Raw genomic sequence first — 22877 nt, forward strand, 5'->3', positions numbered from 1 at the left:
GAATGGGAAGTCATTACATTAAGTAAAATAAGCCAGCCACAGAAAGACAAACCTCGCATGTTTTCATGTATTTGTGGAATCTAAAAATAAAAACAATTTAACTTATGAGTATAGAGAGTATAAAGTTGATTACCAGAAGCTGGAAAGGTAGTGGAGGGTTGTAGGAGGTAGGAATGGTTAATAGGTACAAAAAGTTAGAATGACTGAATGAATAAGACCTAGTAATTGAGAGTACAGCAAGTGACTACAGTCAAAATAATTTAATTGCACATTAAAAAATAACTAAAAGGGGATAATTTGATTGTAACACAAAGAATACATGCTTGCGGGTATAAATATCCTACTTTTTCATGATGTAATTATTGTGCACTGCATGCCTGTATCAATATATCTCATGTATCTCATAAATGCATTCATTATTTGTAATAACACAAAAATTAAAAGTTAAAAAGCATCTAACACAAAAATTAAAAGTTAAAAAGCATCTCATACTTTTCTCTGTTGTTATACATATTCTCCAACTAAAAGTGATGGTGGGGTGGGATTATGGATCAAAAGATTACAAGGCAAAAGATTACAGGGACCATGTCTTTAAAACTTTCAAAATACGTGTAAATACTTGCTAATGTGAGTATATGTCAACACTATTTACTTCTCTTTCACTGAAAGGGAAACAAGGAATGCGGTGGATCCTTCTTCTGAGTAAAGGAAAATAGTTTCACTAAATTTTTGTCTTTATTTCAGAAAATGCCTGCCCTTCAAAGCAGATAAGAGAGTTTTTATATATGTATATATTTTTAAGTCTAATGTTCCCCTTTTGAGTCAAATTATTATTTTCTCTTTGGGTGACATTATTGATTATTATTCTCTCCAATGGAAGATAGCTACACAAATGAATGAAGGGAAAGAGAAGTCTCTTGGAAATGAAAGACTAACAGAAAAAAGTACGAATATTATTTGAATCCAATTCATTTTTACTTTGATTCCTAGTTATGAATTCTAATTCTATCCAACCTTAGTTTTAGGAATCTTGGCAAAGAACTGTAACACGGGCAATTTTGACTTCTTGTACGCCATTCAACCTGCTGTTCATTCTGTAAGCCATCTTTCTTAATTATAAATCTGACTATATAGAATGCCCCTGTTAAATAATATTCTAAAATAATTTACACTGTCCCCAGGACAAATAATTACTCCTATATGTTTCATCAGTTCATCTAATCTTTTCAAACCATAATTTAACTTTTACATTGCAACCATACAATTTTTTTTCCCAAATTTGTCTTATCATTTCGCACTCTCAATTGAGAAAAATCTCAATGATTTTTCCTCCCCCTCATAAAATTTTCTTTTGGATATAACAAATCTATCACAATGAAAGCATGCACACTTACACGCAAACGTAAGTCTCTATGTTCTGCTTTCCTGTCAATTTTTAACACCATTAATAATTCAAATTAAACTCTTATTTTTCATTGTACCACCACTAGCCTCTAAATTGCTGGGAGTTCTCACTCCACTGATGCCTGCACAACCCTGGAAGTATAAATCTGGAAGGTGAGGGGACAGAGTCTGACTTCAGGCTGCCAGTGATACTCCGTTCACTATTTCAAAAAGTCACATAAGTGATCTCTTTTCTTCTCTCTCCAGTTCTGCTCATTTGTCTATTGGGGTATTGTTTATCTATCACACTCACTTGGGTATTTTTGTTCATTAAATATACAAAAGACTGATACTTAAATCATTTTCGGATAATAAATATAGGTTTGCCACTAAAATTAAACAACAGAAAAGTTTGTAAAGTGGAAAAGGGTTATCCACACTCTTTAATTTGACACAAGGTAACCACAGTTATATGTTTAGCTTGCATCTTTCTGAATTTTTTCTATGCTTTTGTAAAACACTTAATACATTACTGATTTTATTGATTTCCTTAATCATTGGCTTCCTAGTATCCTTGCCCTTTGCTTCAACCCTGAACTAGTCTTATGATTTGGTTTTGGCCAACATAATGCAGTATAAGGATCTGGTGCAATTCCCAGCTCAGGCTTTACAAAGCCTGGTGCTCTTCTTCCTCGTAGACACCTGAACCTAAATTAGGATGAGCCTGAGCTACATGGCTAGCTGATAAGACACATCATATGGAAAAGAGGCTAATTGCCCCAGCCAAGGTCATTCTAGACCACCTTCCAGCCATGCGCTTTCCAAACATATGAGAGATCCTAGCCTTTCAGTAAAGAGGCCTACCCCATGCACAGGTGATCTCAGACAGATGGATAATCTCAGCAGAGTCAAGAACTACTTAGCTAACTGGTAACCTTGTGAACAATAGTAAATGCTTATTGCATTAAACTACTGAAGTTTTGGGTGTTTTGATACCCAGAAATAAATAACTGGCAGACACATATTTACCTATACCTTTTTCCTTATAGCACCAGTATCATATTATTATATTATCAACAATTTGCTCCATTTGTTTAATTTTTGCTTCACAACATATGACAAACCCTTTAAAAATCCAACACATTAAAATTCAATACTATCTGATTTTTGGACATCTATAAATTATTAAAAGTGTCAATTCAATATAATTTTAAATGTTTTGTCAAAGTAATACATTCATGAGACAGTCCGTAGTACAGAAAATAATATAATAAAAATCATATTTCCCAGTACAACTCGTCCCACCTTCAGTCCCACATACTAGATGTAATTTCCTTCAATAGTTTTTGTTTTGTTTTGTTTGGCAGTAACATTTGGAATTTTCAATAATGACTCTTACAGCTCTGTGTTTCCTGATATATAGAACATAAACAATGCCATTGACTACCTCATATGAAAAACGAGATGCAGTTCACTTACATTGCCACATATTTAGTCTATTCTACCTAATATTTGATGATGTCATGATGTTCAAATCTTTTATTAATTGTGAAACAATTAATAATATATTTAACCATAATTTCTTCTTTCATCAATGTTGCTCAGTAGCTAAAATTTTCTCTATGTAAGTTGATTAATGTTGCTCTCATACCTTCTCGCTTTCAATTTTATCATTATATTTTCGCAATTTTTATCATAGTAAAATGTCATAACAAAATTACAAGCTTAACAGTTTTAAGCGTACAGCCAAATAGTATTAAATACATTCCTAATTTTGCACAACAATCACCCATCTACCTCCAGAATTCTTTCTATCTTGTAAATCTGAAACTTTATAACCATTAAATGACTCTTCATTTTCTCCTGCCCTAGCACCTGGCAATCACCATTCTACTTTCTGTCTCTGTGAATCTGATCATCTAGGTGCCTCATATAAGTGTGATCATATTGTATTTTTGTGTGTGTGAATGGCTTATTTTACCTAGCATAATGTCCTCAAAGTTCCTCTATATTTTAGCATATGTCAGAACTTCCCTCTTTTCTATGCTAAATTACATTTTAGTATATCTATATATGATATTTTACTTATCAATTTTTCAGTCCATGGATACTTTTGTTGCTTCCAGATTTTAGATAACATGAGCAACATTGCCATGAACATGGGTGTATAAATATATATTTGAGACCCTGCTTTCAATTATTTTTGGTATGTACCCAAAGGTGGAGTTTGAATCCTATGATAATTCTAGCTTTACTTTTGTGAGGAATTTCCATACTGTTTTCCACAGTGGTGCCATTTGGCATTCTCACCAACAGAGCACAGGGTTCCAATTATCTACATCCCTGCAAACACCTGTTATTTTCTGTTTGTTTGTATGTTTTGATGGGAGTCTTCTAATGGGTATGAGGTGGTATCTTTCTTATACTTTTAGACACCATCTTCTTTCATCCTATTGTTGGCGGTAAGTCACAGCCAGTAGTCTTCATCAGCCAAGTATAGATGTTACATCAGCCATGAAACTCGAAAATCCAGTTAGCTCCTTCCATTTCATTTCCACTTGTCCACCATTTTCATGGAAATTATATTGTCTATGAGAGAATCTAAAAATATACAGTTCATACAATCTAAAAAGATACCATCTTTTATCAAAACACCAAATGTTGAATATGCAAGCTATACAGGTAAAGGTGCTCTTTGGTGTTGACAGAGGAGGGCTGGGCTGCCTGTGGTTTCCTGCAGAAGAGAGAAAGGACAGAAGGTCAAGATGGTTATCCTTCACTGCCTTCATCCCATCCCTCATTATGATTCTTCTTCCATCTTCTGCCATATGCTTTTGTCATTTCCCTTGACTTCCATCTGTGACCTCTGTGACTTGTTTAGCAAAAAGTACTTAGGAGTAGCTTTGTAAAACCTGAATTAAATTAAGTCACTTCTCTTTTCCAAAGCACTGGAAGGTTTTCCTATCTACTCAGATAATATTTTTTTAAATATTTACCATGTGACGTTCAAGCACAATGTGATGAGGCTCCTCACTGTTTCTCCTAATTTGTCTCTGTCATTTCCCTCACTTGCATTCTCTTTTGGTCACACTGTCTCATTGTAGTTCTTTTTAAACATGTTTAGCATTTATCTGCCTCAGGGCATTTGCCCTTGTATTCTGTGCTGGAACACCTCTCCTGCATAAGAACCTCATGGTTCACTCTCCAACTCTGTCCACTCTCTATTCTAATTTCATTATTTCAAGGAAGGTTTCCTGAATAAAATACCTACAGTTAAGCATGTATTTTCTACTGTCCAATAACTGTGGCTGAATGTCAGTAATGAGAGAGCCAAGTAAAAAGCACTCCCTGGCAGAACCTCCCACCAGCCTGTGCACTGGGAAGAATGTGCACTGGGGTGGAGCCTTGGGAAGTTCATGCCATTTGCAGCAGGGAGAAGCCTGGCCCCTCCTCTTCCTGGGTGGTACCTGGTATTCAAACTGCAAGGCAGAAAGGCACTAGCAGGATTCTGGCTCTGTGAAGGGTCCGTTTCCCATTTTTTTTCCTTTTCACACAATAAACCCTGCCCTCTTCACCTTTCAGATTGTCTGTGAGTCTAATTTCTCATGGTCATGTGACAAGGACCCCATCTTTAGCTGAACTAAGGAGAAAGTCAACAACAGTAATGTGATACATGCACTCAGAGGACCAAAGCCTTGCTTTCCCCATAGTTAGCTCCTGTGTTTACTCTGTTTTGTTCAAGGTCTGATGCAATGTTGGCAACTAAGTGTGGCAGATGGGAGAGAAACAGAGAGAGAGACAGAGGGAGTGTATGAGAGATCGATGAATATAATTAATAATGGTAATGTTTATACATTACTATTTTAATAATTACTAACCTAGGACTTTCATTGTGTATTACATTTTGCTGCAATTTTCCTTACCTCCTTGATTGATTATATAGTTGGGGGAAACTAAATGCATATAAGTAGAATAAAAAAGAGCACATAAATTCTCACCAGACTGCGTCAATAAAGAACTCTAACTTGACCATACAAGTGGTCAGCTGTCATTGGTCATTGAACTTCACCACTAATATAGCTCTTTCATTTATTTCACCCTCCAACAACTCTCAATACTTACATTTTCAATTGCCAGGAAAGAGGTAGAAATCTCTTGTCAAGGATACTCGTTCTATGGTGGGCATCTGGGCTTTAGCCATTGGAATTTCAAATGATTTCTGTACCTAAAAGAAAAAACAGTAGATGAGATATAAGGGATTTTGGATTCTCAGAAAGCACTTTGCACCATGAACCAGGAAATACCTGGAATGAAGACAGCTTCCAGGGTTGATAGGACCAAGCCCATGGATATTCCAACTCCTTAACGCTGCTACCCTACCTCTTAGAATTGACACCCCATGTCAGACTGTACACTTTACATCAAAATAAACACTGCATGCCAAGTCAAGGCTTTTCAACCTCCATTTTCTCTGTTTTCCATTTTTGACCTACAGATGTGGAAATCAATTAAATATCCCTTGAGATATGCTCATGAGAACTGGATATGGAAGACAGTACTTTCAACCCTCACCAAGGCTGATTCTTCAATTTAAGTAGAATTAAATCCCAGAATCTTGCTTTAAGGCCTGAACACTGAACAACTTTCATGCCGACACCACCAAGCTGACCCCTGAAATCTTATGCAAGGACTGATCAGTGAGATCCTGCTTACCGTAAATCCAGTATTTCTAGTCTTTTTCCAGGAATACCCTCAAAAGTACAATGTCTCATTCCTAATCATCCAAAAGGACTTAACGTCCCAGTTCTCTATTCACAGAAACCCTGTCTCAATTTATGGTACAATCTTCTTTAAACGCCAGTGGTATATATTCTTCTTCCCACAAGAGTTTTACTGTTTTCTACAATTTTTAATTTAGAAACAACCACACTTTCCTGTGTTAATACCAATCCTATTTTCCCTTAAAAAGAGAAGGAACATTTATCTATTCATTTATGCATCTATTTATTCAATATATATTAATTGAATGTCTGCTATATGTCAGGCATATTGAGGTGCTGAGCAAATCCCCGCCTTCTTGAAGTTTGCATGTTAGTGAGTAAATACAGGTAAAAAACAGACACATAAATAAACTATTAATATATGCTTAGTGGGAGGAGATAAGAACTGTGGAGAAAATAAAATAGGAAGGACGGGGAATAAGGAAGGTCCCAAGTTGGGCAAAGAATAGTAAACCTTCCCTTCTGCCCTTTTCCATGGAAAGAGTGATTTCTTTTTTATTCCCTCTTACATGCCTTTATGAATTCTACCACAATGTGTAATTACACATTTTTTTGTCAGCCCATATTTCCAGTATCCATATCTCTCACAAAAGTGTGAGTCCTAGGTAGTCTTAAGCCATGCAAACCTCATTTACCCCTTTGTTATCAGGATGAAGTCCATCACCTCCATCCAGTTTTTATCCATTTAGTAAATTAATCAAAATTATTTCAAAATGTTTTCTATTCTCTGAATTTTAATAACTTACAACCCAAAACATGAAGCTTATAGCTGATATTATTTTGTTTTACTTTGCTCTTCTTCTGGGATATATTGACAATTTCTTTCTCTAAACCAGATTTTAAACACCTGAATGACAGAAATCAGGTGCCGTCCTACTTTTGCTTGCCTGAAGAAGTGTGTCATTTTCATTCGATTAGGGAATAATGATAAATTCTTTCTGAGCAAATAAATAAATGACTAGAAAAGGAAACGGAAGCTTACCTTCTGAAATATTTTCATTAGGTGGTAGCACCAAGAATATTTCTGGAAGCATGTGATAAGTTCCGTGATGAAGATGGAACCCTTTGTGCGGTCTCTCCAGGACATGTTATCTATGATGATACAGACTGATATACCTTGGGCTACGACTTTCACTATGTTTTTGTTTATATTTTTGTTTTTGCATAGCTTGGGAATTTACTTGATAGATTTATGGAAATCCCTTATAACCTAACATTTACTTAGGTTTCACACAGAGGAAACAGAAAAGCTGGCAAAGGTTGAACAAAAAAGACAGCTTGTAAACATTACAAGAGATTGCATAGTGATTGTATTTTCATTCTTGGAACTGACTTCCTATTATGGACCTCATGTTCATTCACTTTGCTTAGAAAAGGGGTCTTGAGAAATAACTGGAATTGTTCCACTTTACAAAGTAAAGAACAGAAGCCCAGAAGGATGAATAAAGGTTCAGTGAGGAAGCAACAAAAAATTGCTTTCTGGTTCCAGGATTGTTTACAGATTGCACCATGATGTCTTTTACCATACAATAAACAAAATAGATGAACACATCCAAAGTTTCAGTTATAGAAGATTAAAATATCATAGAAAAATACTGTATAATATGGTGCCAATAGTAAATAATCCTGTCTTATACACTTAAAAATTTGTAAAGAGAGTAGATCTTATATAAATTATCTTTATCACACCCTTGCAGAATGATGATAATAATAAATAGAGAGCTGGAGGAATCTTTTGGAGGAGACAGAGATATTTACAGCATAGATTTGGGTGATGATTTGAGGGGTGTGTACTAATCTCCAAACTTATTAAGTTGCATGCATTAAATATGTACAGTTTTTGTATGTCAGTTATGCCTCCATAAAGTGGTTTAAAAATAAGACTTAAAAATTTACAACTTGGAAAGAGTAAAATGTAAAGACCTTTAGGATGATTACCTAGAGGTGAAATGCAAACCACTGTTTCCTGTAATTAGACCTAATTAGCCCCACCCTAACATTTCCTACTTTTTTTTAAAGGGCATTCACATTTTTATCTGGACACTCAATAACATTGCTCTTTGTAGGATCAAGTGGAATGTATGTGGAAGAGGGCTTGAAGTTGCTCATTTAGAAAGACAGCCAGTACTGGGATCCATAAAACTTATATTCAAAATGTTAAATGGATTTGATGAAAAAACAGAATCCATCATTTATGTTTACGTGGTGTGTGATGAATGCGGTTACTTGTATTGTATTGCTTTACAATATTTGGCATACCTTTGACTGTAAAGTGTAACACTTATAAAAAAACTACAATTTCTTAAAATGTGTGTGTGGGAGGGGGAAGGAATCTGTTCTCACAGCACACATAAGATCATGCAAAATATATAGAGAGCACACACCATTCTCTCAACTCATTGTTGCCTAGGGCCTATGTTGATTTCATAGGGTCATTCAAAGGTGTCCTCAGCACCCCCACATTTTTTACTGTTGCTAAAAGACACATACGTGGTGTTGAAGAACAGAAAGCAATGAAGTCCTTCTCCACGTGGACTCTGCAAACAGAATCTTCCTCCAGGTTCTCAGGTGACTGTGAAGAGATGACTGCCAAGGATGCTGGAGAGTCTCTGACCCAGTGTTCCCCACGTCCTTCTGTAGAGACATCAAAGATACATCAACTTTCTTTTCTTTTTTTCTGTCTTTTAGGTTACGTTAAGTTCCAGAATAGAAATGCAGAATGTGTAGGTTTGTTACATAGTTATATGTGTACCATTGTGGTTTGCTGCACCTATCAACCTATCATATAGGTTTTAAGCCACGTGCATTAAGTATTTGCCTTAAGGCTCTCCTACCCCTTCCCCCCGACCTCCCGACAGGCCCCGGTGTGTGATGTTCCCTTCCTTGTATCCATGTATTCTCACTGTTCAGCCCTCACTTATAAGTGAGAACATGCAGTGTTTGGTTTTCTGTTCCTGCATTAATTTGCTGAGGATGATGGCTTCCAGCTTCATTCATGTTCCTGCAAAGGACATGATCTCATTCCTTTTTATGACTACACCATATTCCATGGGATATATGTACCACATTTTCTATATCCAGTCTATCATTGATGGGCATTTGGGTTGGTTCAAGAGGCATCAACTTTTTATACACTGCTGTGCCTCCCTTACCATGGCTATCACAGTTGCCCACCTTGTTATTTTTCAGTGTTCTAACTAATTTAATACATATATACAGACCCACACACATGCAAACACACACACACACACACACACACACACTTTGCTTCGTCTCTAGTGTCATTCAACAATGTGTCAATTAACAGTGAATTTATCATGTCATTACCAGTTTTCAGTTAAGTTATTTCTGCTTTCTTAAAAAACAAACAAAACATACATCCCAATAGTCATGAGGCAATTGGAAGTCAGGAATAAAAAGAGAGAGAGAGAAGATTGACTTAAACCCCTTAAGTTTCCTTAACTCCCTACTCGTTTTCCTTTCAACAACTATAAATAAATAGGGTGCGTGTCTCACATGATAACTTCAGTTGCAAGTGCAAATTCTTCAGAAACCACATAATGTCAAAATGTCTGTAAAACATTTACAAATCAAGCTATCATGAAAATGATTCCATTCCAAAGTTTCAGTATTTCTGTTTAACTTTGATTTAGGGATTCTGGTGATCTCCCTCACCGCTTACTGTGGATAAAATTGTACAGAAATTTCTCCGCTGATGAGACAATTTCTCATTATACCAGACCCTTAGGTAGAGTTTCTTTAGAATTCATTGTACTTTATTTGCACTAGATGGGGTCTAAGACTGTTGCCCCTAAATATAAACTAAACATCAAAATCCTCTGCATACACCGTCATAACTGTTAGATGTTCAGTCCCAGCACTCACTGCCTCTGCAGGCCTGGACAATGATGACCTTGGGTTTGTCCTTTAGATTGAGGCAGTTTCGGTTGTTGAATATCTGGAAGACGGTGTCATAAAGCAGCACATCTGGGTTTTTCTCATCATGTGCAGTTCCGCAGATTCCCTCCAGGATGCCATGAGACATAAGCACTATGAACGTGCTATCGGAGGACTTGTGCTCTGGTCGCCTAGCAAAAGCCCTCAGTTCTGACTCCATTTCCTGTAAAAGAGCAATGTCTAACTTCAGTCAGAGAAGCATCACAATTAATAGGATGTCCTAGATTTACCATGAGTGAAACAAGTAAAATATGTGACATCTGTGTCACGGTGCTTCACATAGTGCTTACTCAGTCATGACAGCTGTTTTATGTTTTTTGTTTTTTTGTTTATTTTTTCCTTCGTAGCGGAGCTGTGGGTTCCTACTTTTTCTCCCTGCTGACGCACCATGCACTGTCTTCTTAATATACTGTATATTTTTATATGTTACTTATATTACTTTTTTTAAATCTCAATCTTGTCTCTCCTTTCCTAACAAGAGTCATGTGTTATAAATGCATCACAGCACCATCCTTGTAAAATCCAATGTACGTTGCTTAGAATAAAATCAATCTTCTTGCCTGACCATTCTCACCCTTACATTATGTCTGTTCTGCTTCAATCTCTAGTCATACTGGTCTTCTCTTGTGCCTCACGTGTGCCAGTTTCATTTTCAGCTCAGCTCTTTCACAGGTAGCTCCCCCTACTTGGAAGGCACTGCATTCACATCTTCCCAGAGCCATCTCATTCCTTTTGGTAGTTCAGTCCAACTCCTGTGTTCTCTCCCGACAGAGGCTTTTCTGGACCAACCCAAAAACGTCACACTCCATCCAACATTCACTCTCATGTTTCCTTTTTGTTTTCTTTTTGCTTATTTTGGATTCTCTTCTTATTCTTATACAGACACATATACACACTCATTCTCTGAAATTGGTCTGGTTTTGCTTATATTGTGAGATTTTACCTCCACTCTAACCTAGATCCTTATAAATTTGAAGCTTCTTGTATCATTTACAGACTTATCCACAGCATCAGGAAAAGCTCTTGGCCCCAAAGTTTGGATTTAATATTTGTTTTAAGAGTGCACTCCTGTGCCAGGTGCAGTGACTCACGCCTGTAATCCCAACACTTTGGGAGGCTGAGGCGGGCAGATCACGAGGTCAGGAGATCGAGACCATCCTGGCTAACACGGTGAAACCCCATCTCTGTTAAAAATACAGAAAATTAGCTGGGCGTGGTGGCACGCGCCTGTAGTCCCAGCTACTCGGGAGGCTGAGGCAGGAGAATTGCTTGAACCTGGAAGGTGAATGTTGCAGTGAGCCGAGATCATACTGCTGCACTCCAGTCTGGGTGACAGAGTGAGACTCCGTCTCAAAAAAAAAAAAAAAGTGCACTCATGCCAAAAACACATTACTCTGTGATTTTCTGTGAAATCTTGGGGCTACATCCCAATCACCTGATCTTACTGGAACTCAATAATAATTGTGAAAATACATGCCAATCATATTTTGTCTAGTTTTATGGAGTTGAGGGTATTTGAGGCTCAGAAGAGACACAGATTTATGTATTCAATAGTTTCTTTTGCTAGTGCATGTGTGCGTGTATGCGTGCGCACACACACACATGAACCCAGAGGTTGTTAAACCTTGTTGAACTTCTATAAAGCTAACTAATTAGAAGAATATATGTTGCCCATGGGTGAGTGTGAGATGGCTTAGGGGTTCTTACCCTGGCTGTGAGTTTCGTTTTGTCAACCACATTGTAGCCCAGGCCCTGAAGCAGCCCTTTCATCCCCAGGATGTCAAAGTCAGCCCCAGTCCTTGGTGGCAGATGATGAAACTTTGTATTGCATATGATGAGAGCTAGGCGTTTGCGGTCCTCTCTCTTTTTTATTGGATAGATCTGCAGGAGATGGAGATGAAGCGACTTTGATTACATGAGTCTCTTTTCAACCTCCATATGCCTCATTATTTTGCTTTTTTCATGCAGCTGCCCCCTTCTCTAAACTCTATCAAAAGACACTGCCTTCCCCTCTCTCTCAAGAGCCCAGACCAAGAACCAGGACATATCTGGAAATATTATTTAACTTTCCTCTCTCTAGAGCCCAGAGCAAGAACTGGGACATATCTGGAATGATCACTCAAGAATCTTGAGGAAACTGAATAATTCCTACCCCCTTCCTTCTTTTTCTTCTCCACCTACTCAAACATTTCTTATATTCAGGTTCAAATCAAATTTCATATAAACCAAGAGATGTTGTCATTGGCTCCAGTAAAAATAAATATAGCAAATATTCTTTGCCTTTGGTACTATTTTAAAAACATAAACTTACAATGATTTTCAAGATTTAATTATACTTTTCAAATATATTTTATGTCTAGGCTTTTCAACTAGAGTACAAACAATTACTACTCAGCCATGTTATCTTAAAAACATTTTTGTGACTATATCTGAAATGGTAGTAAATCCCAAATAGATACAAAAATCAATAAATGATAAAAATGAGGAAGCTACATTTTATCATGGGTTGAAAGAGCATTGGTATCTGTTTGAAGCCATATGAATCCTTGCCTACTGAAAGCATCTATCGTAAAGGTTACCACTGTCACCACCCCCTCATCATTTACTGCTTTATGTATTTCTGCATTTATGGCTGGTACTGTGGCTCCAGCCTGTAATCCCAGCGCTTGGGGAGGCCAAGGCTCATGAAGACAGGATTTGGAGAACAGACTGGGTGACATAGTGAGACTATGTCTCTACAAAAAAAAAAAAAAATCAGCCTGGCATGGTAGTGTGCATCTGTAGTCCTAATTACTTGGGAGGCTGAGGCTAGAGAATCTCTTGAGCCAATGTGTTCCAGACAGCAGTCAGCTATGATCACACCATGGCACTCCAGGCTGGGCAACAGAGCAAGACCCCATTTTTAAAAATGTGCATTTAGTGAAAGCAATTGTTTCTCTCTTTTTCCCCATTTCATGCAGAGAGCACGGAACCTCATCATGGTTTTCTTTACACCGTCTCAGGAATTCTTCATGAGGACAAAGTATGAGAGTATTTGTAGATTCTGCTGACTCAGGTGGTCCAGCCTCAATTTGCAGAAGAGCTGTGGGATATCACAAAATATAAATTAAGATCTAAAATTGACACCCTAACATCACAATTAGAAGAACTAGAGATGCAAGAGCAAACACATTCAAGAGCTGGCAGAAGGCAAGAAATGACAAAGATCAGAACAGAACTAAAGGAGGAAGAGACACAAAAATACCCTTCAAAAAATCAATGAATCCAGGAACTGTTTTTTTGAAAAGATCAACAAAATTGATAGACCGCTAGCAAGACTAATAAAGAAGAAAAGAGAGAAGAATCAAATAGATGCAATAAAAAATGATAAAGGGGATATCACCATCTATCCCACAGAAATACAAACTACCATCAGAGAATACTATAAACACCTCTATGCAAATAAACTAGAAAATCTAGAAGAAATGGATAAATTCCTGAACACATACACTCTCCCAAGACTAAACCAGGAAAAAGGTGAATCCCTGAATGGACCAATGACAGGCTCTGAAATTGAGGCAGTAATTAATAGCCTACCAACCAAAAAAAGTCCAGGACCAGACAGATGCATGGTCGAATTCTACCAGAGGTACAAGGAGGAGTTGGTACCATTCCTTCTGAAACTATTCCAATCAATAGAAAAAGAGGGAACCCTCCCTAACTCATTTTATGAGCCCAGCATCATCCTGATACCAAAGCCTGGCAGAGACACAACAAAAAAAAAAAAAGAGAATTTTAGACCAATATCCCTGATGAACATTGATGCAAAAATCCTCAGTAAAATACTGGCAAACCAAATCCAGCAGCACATCAAAAAGCTTATCCACCATGATCAAGTGGGCTTCATCCCTGAGATGCAAGGCTGGTTCAACAAACACAAATTAATAAACATAATCCAGCATATAAACAGAACCAAAGACCAAAAACACATGATTATCTCAATAGATGCAGAAAAATCCTTTGACAAAATGCAATAGCCCTTCATACTAAAAACTCTCAATAAATTAGGTATTGATGGAACGTATCTCAAAATAATAAGAGCTATTTATGACAAACCCACAGCCAATATCATACTGAATGGGCAAAACCTGGAAGCATTCCCTTTAAAAACTGGCACAAGACAGGGATGCCCTCTCTCACCACTCCTATTCAACTTAGTGTTGGAAGTTCTGGCCAGGCTTCAAATAGAATAAAACACCTAGGAATCCAACTTACAAGGGATGTGAAGGATCTCTTCAAGGAAACTACAAACCACTGATCAACGAAATAAAAGAGAATACAAAAAAATGGAAGAACATTCCATGCTCATGGATAGGAAGAATCAATATCATGAAAATGGCCATACTGCCCAAGGTAATTTATAGATTCAGTGCCATCCCCATTAAGCTACCAATGACTTTCTTCACAGAATTGGAAAAAAACTACTTTCACGTTCATATGGAAACCAAAAAGGAGCCTGCATTGCCAAGACAATCCTAAGCCAAAAGAACAAAGCTGGAAGCATCACACTACCTGACTTCAAACTATACTACAAGTCTACAGTAACCAAAACAGCATGGTACTGGTACCAAAATAGAGATATAGACCAATGAAACAGAGCAGAGCCCTCAGAAATAATACCACACATCTACAACCATCTGATCTTTGACAACCGTGATAAAAACAAGCCTATTTAATAAATGGTGTTGGGAAAATTGGCTAGCCACATGTAGAAAGCTGAAACTGGATCCCTTCCTTACACCTTATAGAAAAATTAATTCAAATGGATTAGAGACTTAAATGTTAGACCTAAAACCATAAAAACCCTAGAAGAAAACCTAGGCAATACCATTCAGGACATAGGCATGCACAAGGACTTCATGTCTAAAACACCAAAAGCAATGGCAACAAAAGCCAAAATTGACAAATGGGATCCAATTAAACTAAAGAGCTTCTGCACAGCAAAAGAAACTACCATCAGAGTGAACAGGCCACCTACAGAATGGGAGAAAACTTTTGCAATCTACTCATCTGACAAAGGGTTAATATCCAGAACCTACAAAAAACTCAAACAAATTTACAAGAAAAAAACAACCCCATCAAAAAGTGGGCAAAGGATATGAACAGACACTTCTCAAAAGAAGACATTTATGCAGCCAACAGACACATGAAAAAATGCTCATCATCACTGGCCATCAGAAAAATGCAAATCAAAACCACAACGAGATACCATCTCACACCAGTTAGAATGGCCATCATTAAAAAGTCAGGAAACAACAGGTGCTGGAGAGGATGTGGACAAATAGGAACACTTTTACACTGTTGGTGGGACTGTAAACTAGTTCAACCATTGTGAAAGACAGTGTGGCGATTCCTCAAGGATCTAGAACTAGAAATACCATTTGACCCTGCCTTCCCATTACTGGGTATATACCCAAAGGATTATAAATCATGCTATTATAAAGACACATGCATACGTATGTTTATTGTGGCACTATTCACAATAGCAAAGACTTGTAACCAAGCCAAATGTTCATCAATGATAGACTGGATTAAAAAAACTGTGACATATATACACAATGGAATACTGTGCAGCCATAAAAAAGGATGAGTTCATGTCCTCTGTAGGGACATGGATGAAGCTGGAAACCTCATTCTCCGTAAGCTATCACAAGGACAAAAAGCCAAACACTGCATGTTCTCACTCATAGGTGAGAATTGAACAATGAAAACACTTGGACACAGGAAGGGGAACATCACACACTGGGGCCTGTCATGGGGTGGGGGGAGGGAGGAGGGATAACATTAGGAGATATGCCTAATGTAAAATACGAGTTAATAAGTGCAGCACCAACATGGCACATGTATACATATGTAACAAACCTGCACGTTATGCACATGTACCTTAGAACTTAAAAGTATAATAATAATAATATATATATACATATATATATATATAAATAAATTATGGCTTCTGCCCCTATGACCGAATTTATCACCTAAGAACTTTGAGAGAGAGAGAGAAATCTTAGGAAAAGACTTCTTTGTATGTAGGGGTTATAGCTGTACCTAATTTCCAGCTTAAGGAAATGTATTGTGGGAATTCCCTGACAGAGAAAGCAGATCTCCCCCAACCCCACCAAGAAAAAAAATGCAGTTATAGATTCTGATTATTCTGGAGAAAAACTCTTGATGATTTAGAGTTAAATTTGGCTTTTCTATATTCAGAAAAACAGTTTGATTTTTCCAGTGGTTTTACCCTAGGGTACTCATTTATTTATTTGGACTTTTTGCTGTGTCGGGGCAAGAGTGTGCTAATACTTGTCAGAGTGCTATCTATTTGAAATACAATGTGTGTTCCATGTGCAATATTAAATTCTCTAATATCACATTTACAAAAGGTAAAAATAATTTTAATAATGTATTTATTTAAATAATATATTCAAAATATTATTATTTCAACATGTGTCACTAGCCACAAGTTAAGTACTTAATAGCTACATCTGTCTGGTGGCTACAAAACTGGATGGGACAACATCGTATTTTGGAGTGATAGTCCCCTCCTAGTTCACACTACATACAGATATATGCATACAGCAAACACTTAACAGAATATTGAATTCTGTACCATCCTGGCATTTTTTAAGCAACCTTTATGTTAATTACTAATTTTTCTAGAGGAAATAGGCTTCAGTTATCTTTCAACAAATTGTGAAATCACCTATTTATGAAGAAATGTTGTTTAGTGACCAATAGTACTGTGTCCAAGGTCAAAGGGACAAATATTTGTATGAGATTCTGACATAACTCTGAACATCTTGTCTCTAAACTGCTGGAGCAGCCAACACTGTCCAACTCATATTTTATAATGTGAGGAAATAATACATCTCTTTTGGATAAGTTTGCTTGTGAGTAATTTTGATCTATCCCCTTGTGAAATGTAATATTGATCTCTTTTAACCGATATTGTGCGAAAAACTGGGAGATTATTGAGCCCTCCTTCTGGAAAAGAAAAAGGAATTTTCATATACAAACTAGAAGAAAAGTTTACTAAGATCTAATAAGAAGATTTATTTTCATAAAAGGAATGGATGGGCATATTTTTATGTTTGGTTAAGTGATCCAACCAAGACATAGGAATCATGAGTAAAGTAATATTATTCTGTATAAAATTTGCATTGTTTTGTAGTATTTCATGTATTTTTTATATTTCTATCATTTGTTTCTGTTCATTTTTAATAATATTTTAAAGTAAATGTCTTGCTAAAGTGTATGATAAAAGCCTGAGTTCTGGGAATACAGTAAGTTATAAGTGTTTAAGGAAACCAAACCTTCTAAGCATCAGTTTTTTCATAGATTAAACAGTGACAGATGCTTTTTCTTCTCATTTCAGAAAATTCTGCCAATGTGAAGACATCCAGGGTCCTGGGATATTCCTGGTCTGAGGGTATGTTTTCCTGTTTAAAGGTCTGGAGAACTTCCAACTTAACAGTCATCTCCTAATGACTTTTATGTGTCTGTGTGTAGAACAGGTGTTTTCCAGTAATATTAGAAATTAGAGAGAAATTCTATCTTATATCCAGTAGTAGAATTAGTATAAAAATACTATTTTATTACAAAATAATAAATATTATAGTACAATCTGCTTCCAAAGAGAGTTTCTATTAGCCTGGCAGGGCAACAAGAAGTAATGTGGAAATCAGGAGTTTAGATAAAAATTTCAATTTGAGTCTTATCTGTTATCTAATGAAACAGGAATCTCTCAGGAATCTGCTCAACAATCTCTTTACATTAACACAAGAAAGGGAGTGGTGGAGTGGTACAGGATCAGAAAAGCAATTTCCACATCACTTAGGGACTTACATGGTTCTCTCTCTGACTAAATCACATCATTGGTATATAGTGTGTGTATGTGTATATATGTGTGTGTGTGTGTATATATATGTGTACATAAGTGTGTGTGTGTGTGTGTGTGTGTGTACATACAACAGTTTGTTAAATAACAAACGAATAGCTAGGATTCTTCTTATCCTGCGCTCCAGAATCCAATGCTCTGCTGGAAACCCTCAGAATTACAATCATATCCAAAGACCTGTCCAAGGCCTGTACCTCTTCTAATAGCCCAGCCCACCCAGCTTCCTGGTATGCTGGGCCAGTGTACTCAAAGTGTTCTGGGATTGATCTTTCTGGAGAATCCAAATGCAGACAGAGTGCAGGGAGCCACTGGACCCCTGCTGCAGGGATTTGCAGCTGCCTCCTTCCTGCCACAGCCTCTGCTGATCAGATAGGCTATTTCAGTTTATAGTTTAGTGCTCATCATATATGATATCTGGGATTGCTAAAATCATTTTGAAGCCCTTATTGCTACAAATATGATTCCTATTTGCTGCATTATCTCTGATTTTTTAAAACGAATATTTTCCCCCTGCCATTCCAGGTTTGAGGAAAAGGAAAATACTTGCAAAAGACCAGTTTAAATACTAATAAGAATGCATCCTTGCCTAAAATCTTGGACAACTATACTAGCATGTGGTTTCTGTTGAGGGGAAACTTTCCCCATAGAGAAGGGGAGTTTATTTTGTGTAGTGACGTTTGAACAATTTATGTTGCTTTGTGTTCATGATCATATATGATTATTGGTAAACTGTAGTAGTTCAGGGCTGAAGATTTCAGTTTAAAGTCTATGGTAAATTGAGTTCATCCCTGGGAAACATTAATCTGAGAATATTTAGGCTCTAATAATTCTGATAATTCAATCTGTGTCAAAGGTTTTGAACTGTTATAAAATTTAAACATTTTATAGTAGTTCCCTGATCATAATTTTGTAACTCACAGAAATGAGTAAGCATTGGAAAATTCTAATTTGTGGTGCCCAAATAATAATTAAGAAAGCACTCTTTATTGCATGCATACACTTCATTTGTTTATTCATCACACATTAATTAGGTATCCGCTATGTGCCAGGATCTCCATTAATTTCTCTTATTAATTGGTGAAGAAACCAGTTACATTCTGGTAGCAGAAACTTGGTGCATATTACTTCTTTTTACTGAAGCGGAAAAGGGTTAAAAGTGGAGCACGTTTATTCTGGAAAACAAAGCGTTTAATTTTAGCTGTATTCATTTTGTGATGCCAGTGAAACACTGGAGCAGAATTGTTGAATATGCCACTAGAGCTAAATGAGTCTGGAGCTCAGATGAGAGAGTTATGAGAGCTAATATCTTGGAAGTTGTTGGCATGTGGTGCCTGACATTACAATGTTTCTAGCTGTAGACAGTCTAGTGAGAAAGTACTGGAATTGTCCACATTTCACAGGTGGTAAGACTGATGACTAGGGAGAATGGAAGGTTAAGAAACTTGCCTGAAGCTGCATAGTTCACATGTGACAGAATCTAACTTTAGGTTTAAGTATCCCCTACTAAAAAATCTCCCCTATTAACTATTTCTGTGCACAGTCTACACACAAGGACACAGATATTTGGCTAATTGGAAATTTGTTCCCATCCCATAAAAGATAAGGTGGTCTCTAACAGGACGATGACATGTTTACTGAAAATGAGAGTTTAGAAATGAAAGTGTAGGAGGATCACAGATAACACTGCATGGGCCTTGGAGTTGAATATATTCTGGAAAATTTAACATATTTATTGTGTTAGATGCAGACTTACGTTTTACACTGGTGATCCTTTGGTCCATATTGAGAAGGGTTTGGGTAAACCTTTGATGAGCCACGCGATTCTTTCGCACAGAGTCTACCAAGATCAGGGCCTTGTCTTCAATTTTGACATTGTAATAATTTTCCTTTTCCTCTTCATTCAATGTCAGAACATCGTGTTTTGCCAAATGATTAAAAACACCATGAAGCATATCTTTGCCCAGGTATTCCAACACCTTAACTATTTCTTTTTTGCGATTGTCTTCTGTCAGAAAGAGAAAGACTCCTTTAACTATGGGCACAGCTTAAAGAGTTCTGCCCTCACCTAAGACATAACTCTGTAATATGAAACTTTTCTGAAAATACATTCTATTTTACCACGTCCCCAACGAATAACACACCCTTATTTTTGCACCTGCAGAGTTCTCTCACCCATCAAATTCATACCAGACTGTGCTTAGCAATTCATTTCCTCTTAAATTTGTTTTTATAGCTTTTCTTCTCCCTTCTGTGGCACTGGGCGTAATGCTAACTTCCTGGTCACCTGCTGTTTTCATATTTCTCTTTCTCTTGTTCCCAGTTTATGATGATGATGATTTACCTGAAAGGCACACTCCCAGGACAGTCCATGCTCTTGTCTAGACTGTAAATACTACTAAACTATACAATCTGGCCTCTTTGTTGTAGTTAGTTTCCTTGGGGAAAACACCATACCTTTTAATTTGCATTTTTAGCACACATCCTATACCCACATCTTTGTGCTCATTAACATCTTTGTGCTCAAAACGCTTAAAAGTACTTAGCATGCTTGCTGAATACATGACTTAATGAACAAATGGATGACTGCATCTACAGTCCTAATTTTTTAGGATCTTTTCCTCAATCAAAATTTGAAATTGAAAATAATATGACAACCAATCTAGCATGGTGAATTTATGTGACATCAGGTTAATTACTACACCTTAGCTTAATTTGAAATTTTATTGGAAAATATAGATATCAGTGATAAATTGTTGTGCCTGTCCTTCTACCAATTACTGCCAGTCATTGGTAAAGCAACCAGTTGCATTCTGGTGGGAGAAATTTGATATATATTAGTTTCTTTTACTAAAATGGAAAGGGGTTAAAGTTGGAACAAATTTGTTTAGAAGAAAAAGTGTTTAATTCTTAGGTAAAAATTAGTTTAATAAAGCCAATGAAACACTGGAGCAGAATTGTTGAAAATGCATCTAGAGCTAAATGAGTCTGGAGCTCAGAGGAGAGTTCTGGATGACAGCTAACATCTTGGGAGTTGCTGGCATGTTGATGCCTACCAGCACAATGTTTCTAACCTTCCACAGTCTTTTGAGAAAGTACTGAAATTGTCCTCATTTCATAGGCAGTAAGACTGATGATTCGGGAGCAAGAGAAGTTAAGATACATGCAGGAAGTCACATAGATTATTAATGACAGAATCTAGGTTTAGGTTTGAGTATGTCTTACTACAAGCCTCTACTATTAATTATTTCCATGCACAGTCTGAACCCAAGGACTCAGCCTTCTAGCCAATTGGAAACTGGATCCCACCCCACAAAAGACAAGGTAGTCCCTGAAAGAAAAATTATAGGTTTAGTGAAAATGATAGTTTCATAAAGGTAGGATGGGGGATCACAGAAGTCACTGCATGGGTCTTAGAATTGAATCGATTCTAAAACATTGGAGATATCCGTTATAAAATATCCAGTCTTACTTTTTACACCGGTCGACTTTTGATTCGTAGTAGATAGGGTCTGCATAGATGTTTGTTCAGCCATGTTGTCCTTTGGCATGTGGTTTGTCACGAGGGGCCCGTCTTCTTTTCCTCTTTCTTTTTTTTTCTTTTGTTTTTTCTTTTCCTCTTTCTTCAATTTGAGAAATCTTTTTTTCACCGAGTTATCTAATGTACTCCGAAGGGCACGTTTGAACAGAGCTTCTAAATTCTTATGGAGGTTTTGTTTGCCGCTGTCTTCTGTCAGGAATATAAAGACTCCTTCAAATATGGGCATAGCTTAAAGAGTTTTGCCCTTGCTTTAGACAAAACTCTGTTATGTGAAACATCCTTGAAAATACCTTCTGTCTTACCATGTCTTCAACAAATACTCACTATTTCTGTGTACCTGTAGCATTCTCTGACCCATCAAATTCCTACCAGGCTGTGTTTAACAATTCATTGCCATTTAAATTTGGTTTTTATAGCTTGTCTTTTTCCTTTCTGCAGCATTGGGCCTAAGGCTAATTTCCTGATCATCCACTGTATTCAGATTTCTCTTTCTCTTGCTCAAAGCTCATGATGATCTACCTGAAATGTGTGCATCCAGGACAGTCCATTCTCTTGTCTAGACTGCAAATTATTCCTACTAGACTGTAGGATCTTTCCTTTTCTCTGTATTTAGCTTCCTTGGTGAAATAACTATATCTTTGAATTTGCATTTTTTAACACACAAGCTATACCCAATAGTGCTAATTAAGAATTTTCTGCTCAAAATGCTTAAAAGTACTTAATCTGCTTGCTGAATACATAAGTAAGCATCCAACTTAATCATTCAGTGGGTAAATGCATCTGGATACCTAATTCTTTAGCGTCTTTTTTCAAACCAAAATTTAGAACTGAAAATATTTAACAAATATTATGGTAGATTAATATGACACTGAGTTATTGTATTACTCCTTGGCATAATTCAAATTTTTACCAGGAAATATCTATATTTATCTATATATATCTACATATATATACTTATATATATGATATATACATATATATCAAAGTAATAAATCATTTATTTCAATACAAGAGATATGATTTAAGCAGATTGTATGTGGAAAAGCCAGATATCTCCTCTCTTCTCAGTTAACTCTATGAAGATTGTTATCTAGTTCATCTAGATATAAGGATAGCTTTCACGCAAAATACATTTTCTAAAGAAAACATGTCAGGACATTGAACAAAATTTTGGCCCAGAAGTACCAGACTCATTTTCCAGGTTATCTTGAGTTCATATGTCAATAATGAACCAACCATTATTAGAAAGACACATGGAAGTTACAAAACAGGAGAAAAAGTTACC

The 22877-nt window shown here is 36.7% G+C and overlaps 1 protein-coding gene across 2 annotated transcripts in view; it reads right to left on the reverse strand.

Annotated features, from left to right (window-relative positions):
- Window positions 1-462: 462 nt before the first annotated feature.
- Window positions 463-22877, reverse strand: part of LOC105493684 (caspase 5) — a 31303-nt gene continuing 8888 nt past the window's right edge. Inside the window, exons 2-10 of one of the 2 annotated variants that reach the window (XM_011761535.3) lie at window positions 21524-21778; window positions 19808-20059; window positions 13094-13203; window positions 11829-12002; window positions 10050-10284; window positions 8655-8798; window positions 7147-7256; window positions 5506-5608; window positions 463-4117 (exon numbers count right to left, since the gene is read on the reverse strand). In XM_011761535.3, coding sequence (XP_011759837.2) covers window positions 5510-5608; window positions 7147-7256; window positions 8655-8798; window positions 10050-10284; window positions 11829-12002; window positions 13094-13203; window positions 19808-20059; window positions 21524-21778 — 1379 coding nt within the window. In that variant the 3' untranslated portion in view covers window positions 463-4117; window positions 5506-5509. Of the gene's footprint in view, window positions 4118-5505; window positions 5609-7146; window positions 7257-8654; window positions 8799-10049; window positions 10285-11828; window positions 12003-13093; window positions 13204-19807; window positions 20060-21523; window positions 21782-22877 lie in introns of both variants that reach the window. The other variant, XM_011761534.3, reaches the window with a different exon arrangement.

The sequence above is a fragment of the Macaca nemestrina genome, chromosome 12, assembly GCF_043159975.1.
Source record: "Macaca nemestrina isolate mMacNem1 chromosome 12, mMacNem.hap1, whole genome shotgun sequence".
NCBI classification, from domain to species: domain Eukaryota; kingdom Metazoa; phylum Chordata; class Mammalia; order Primates; family Cercopithecidae; genus Macaca; species Macaca nemestrina.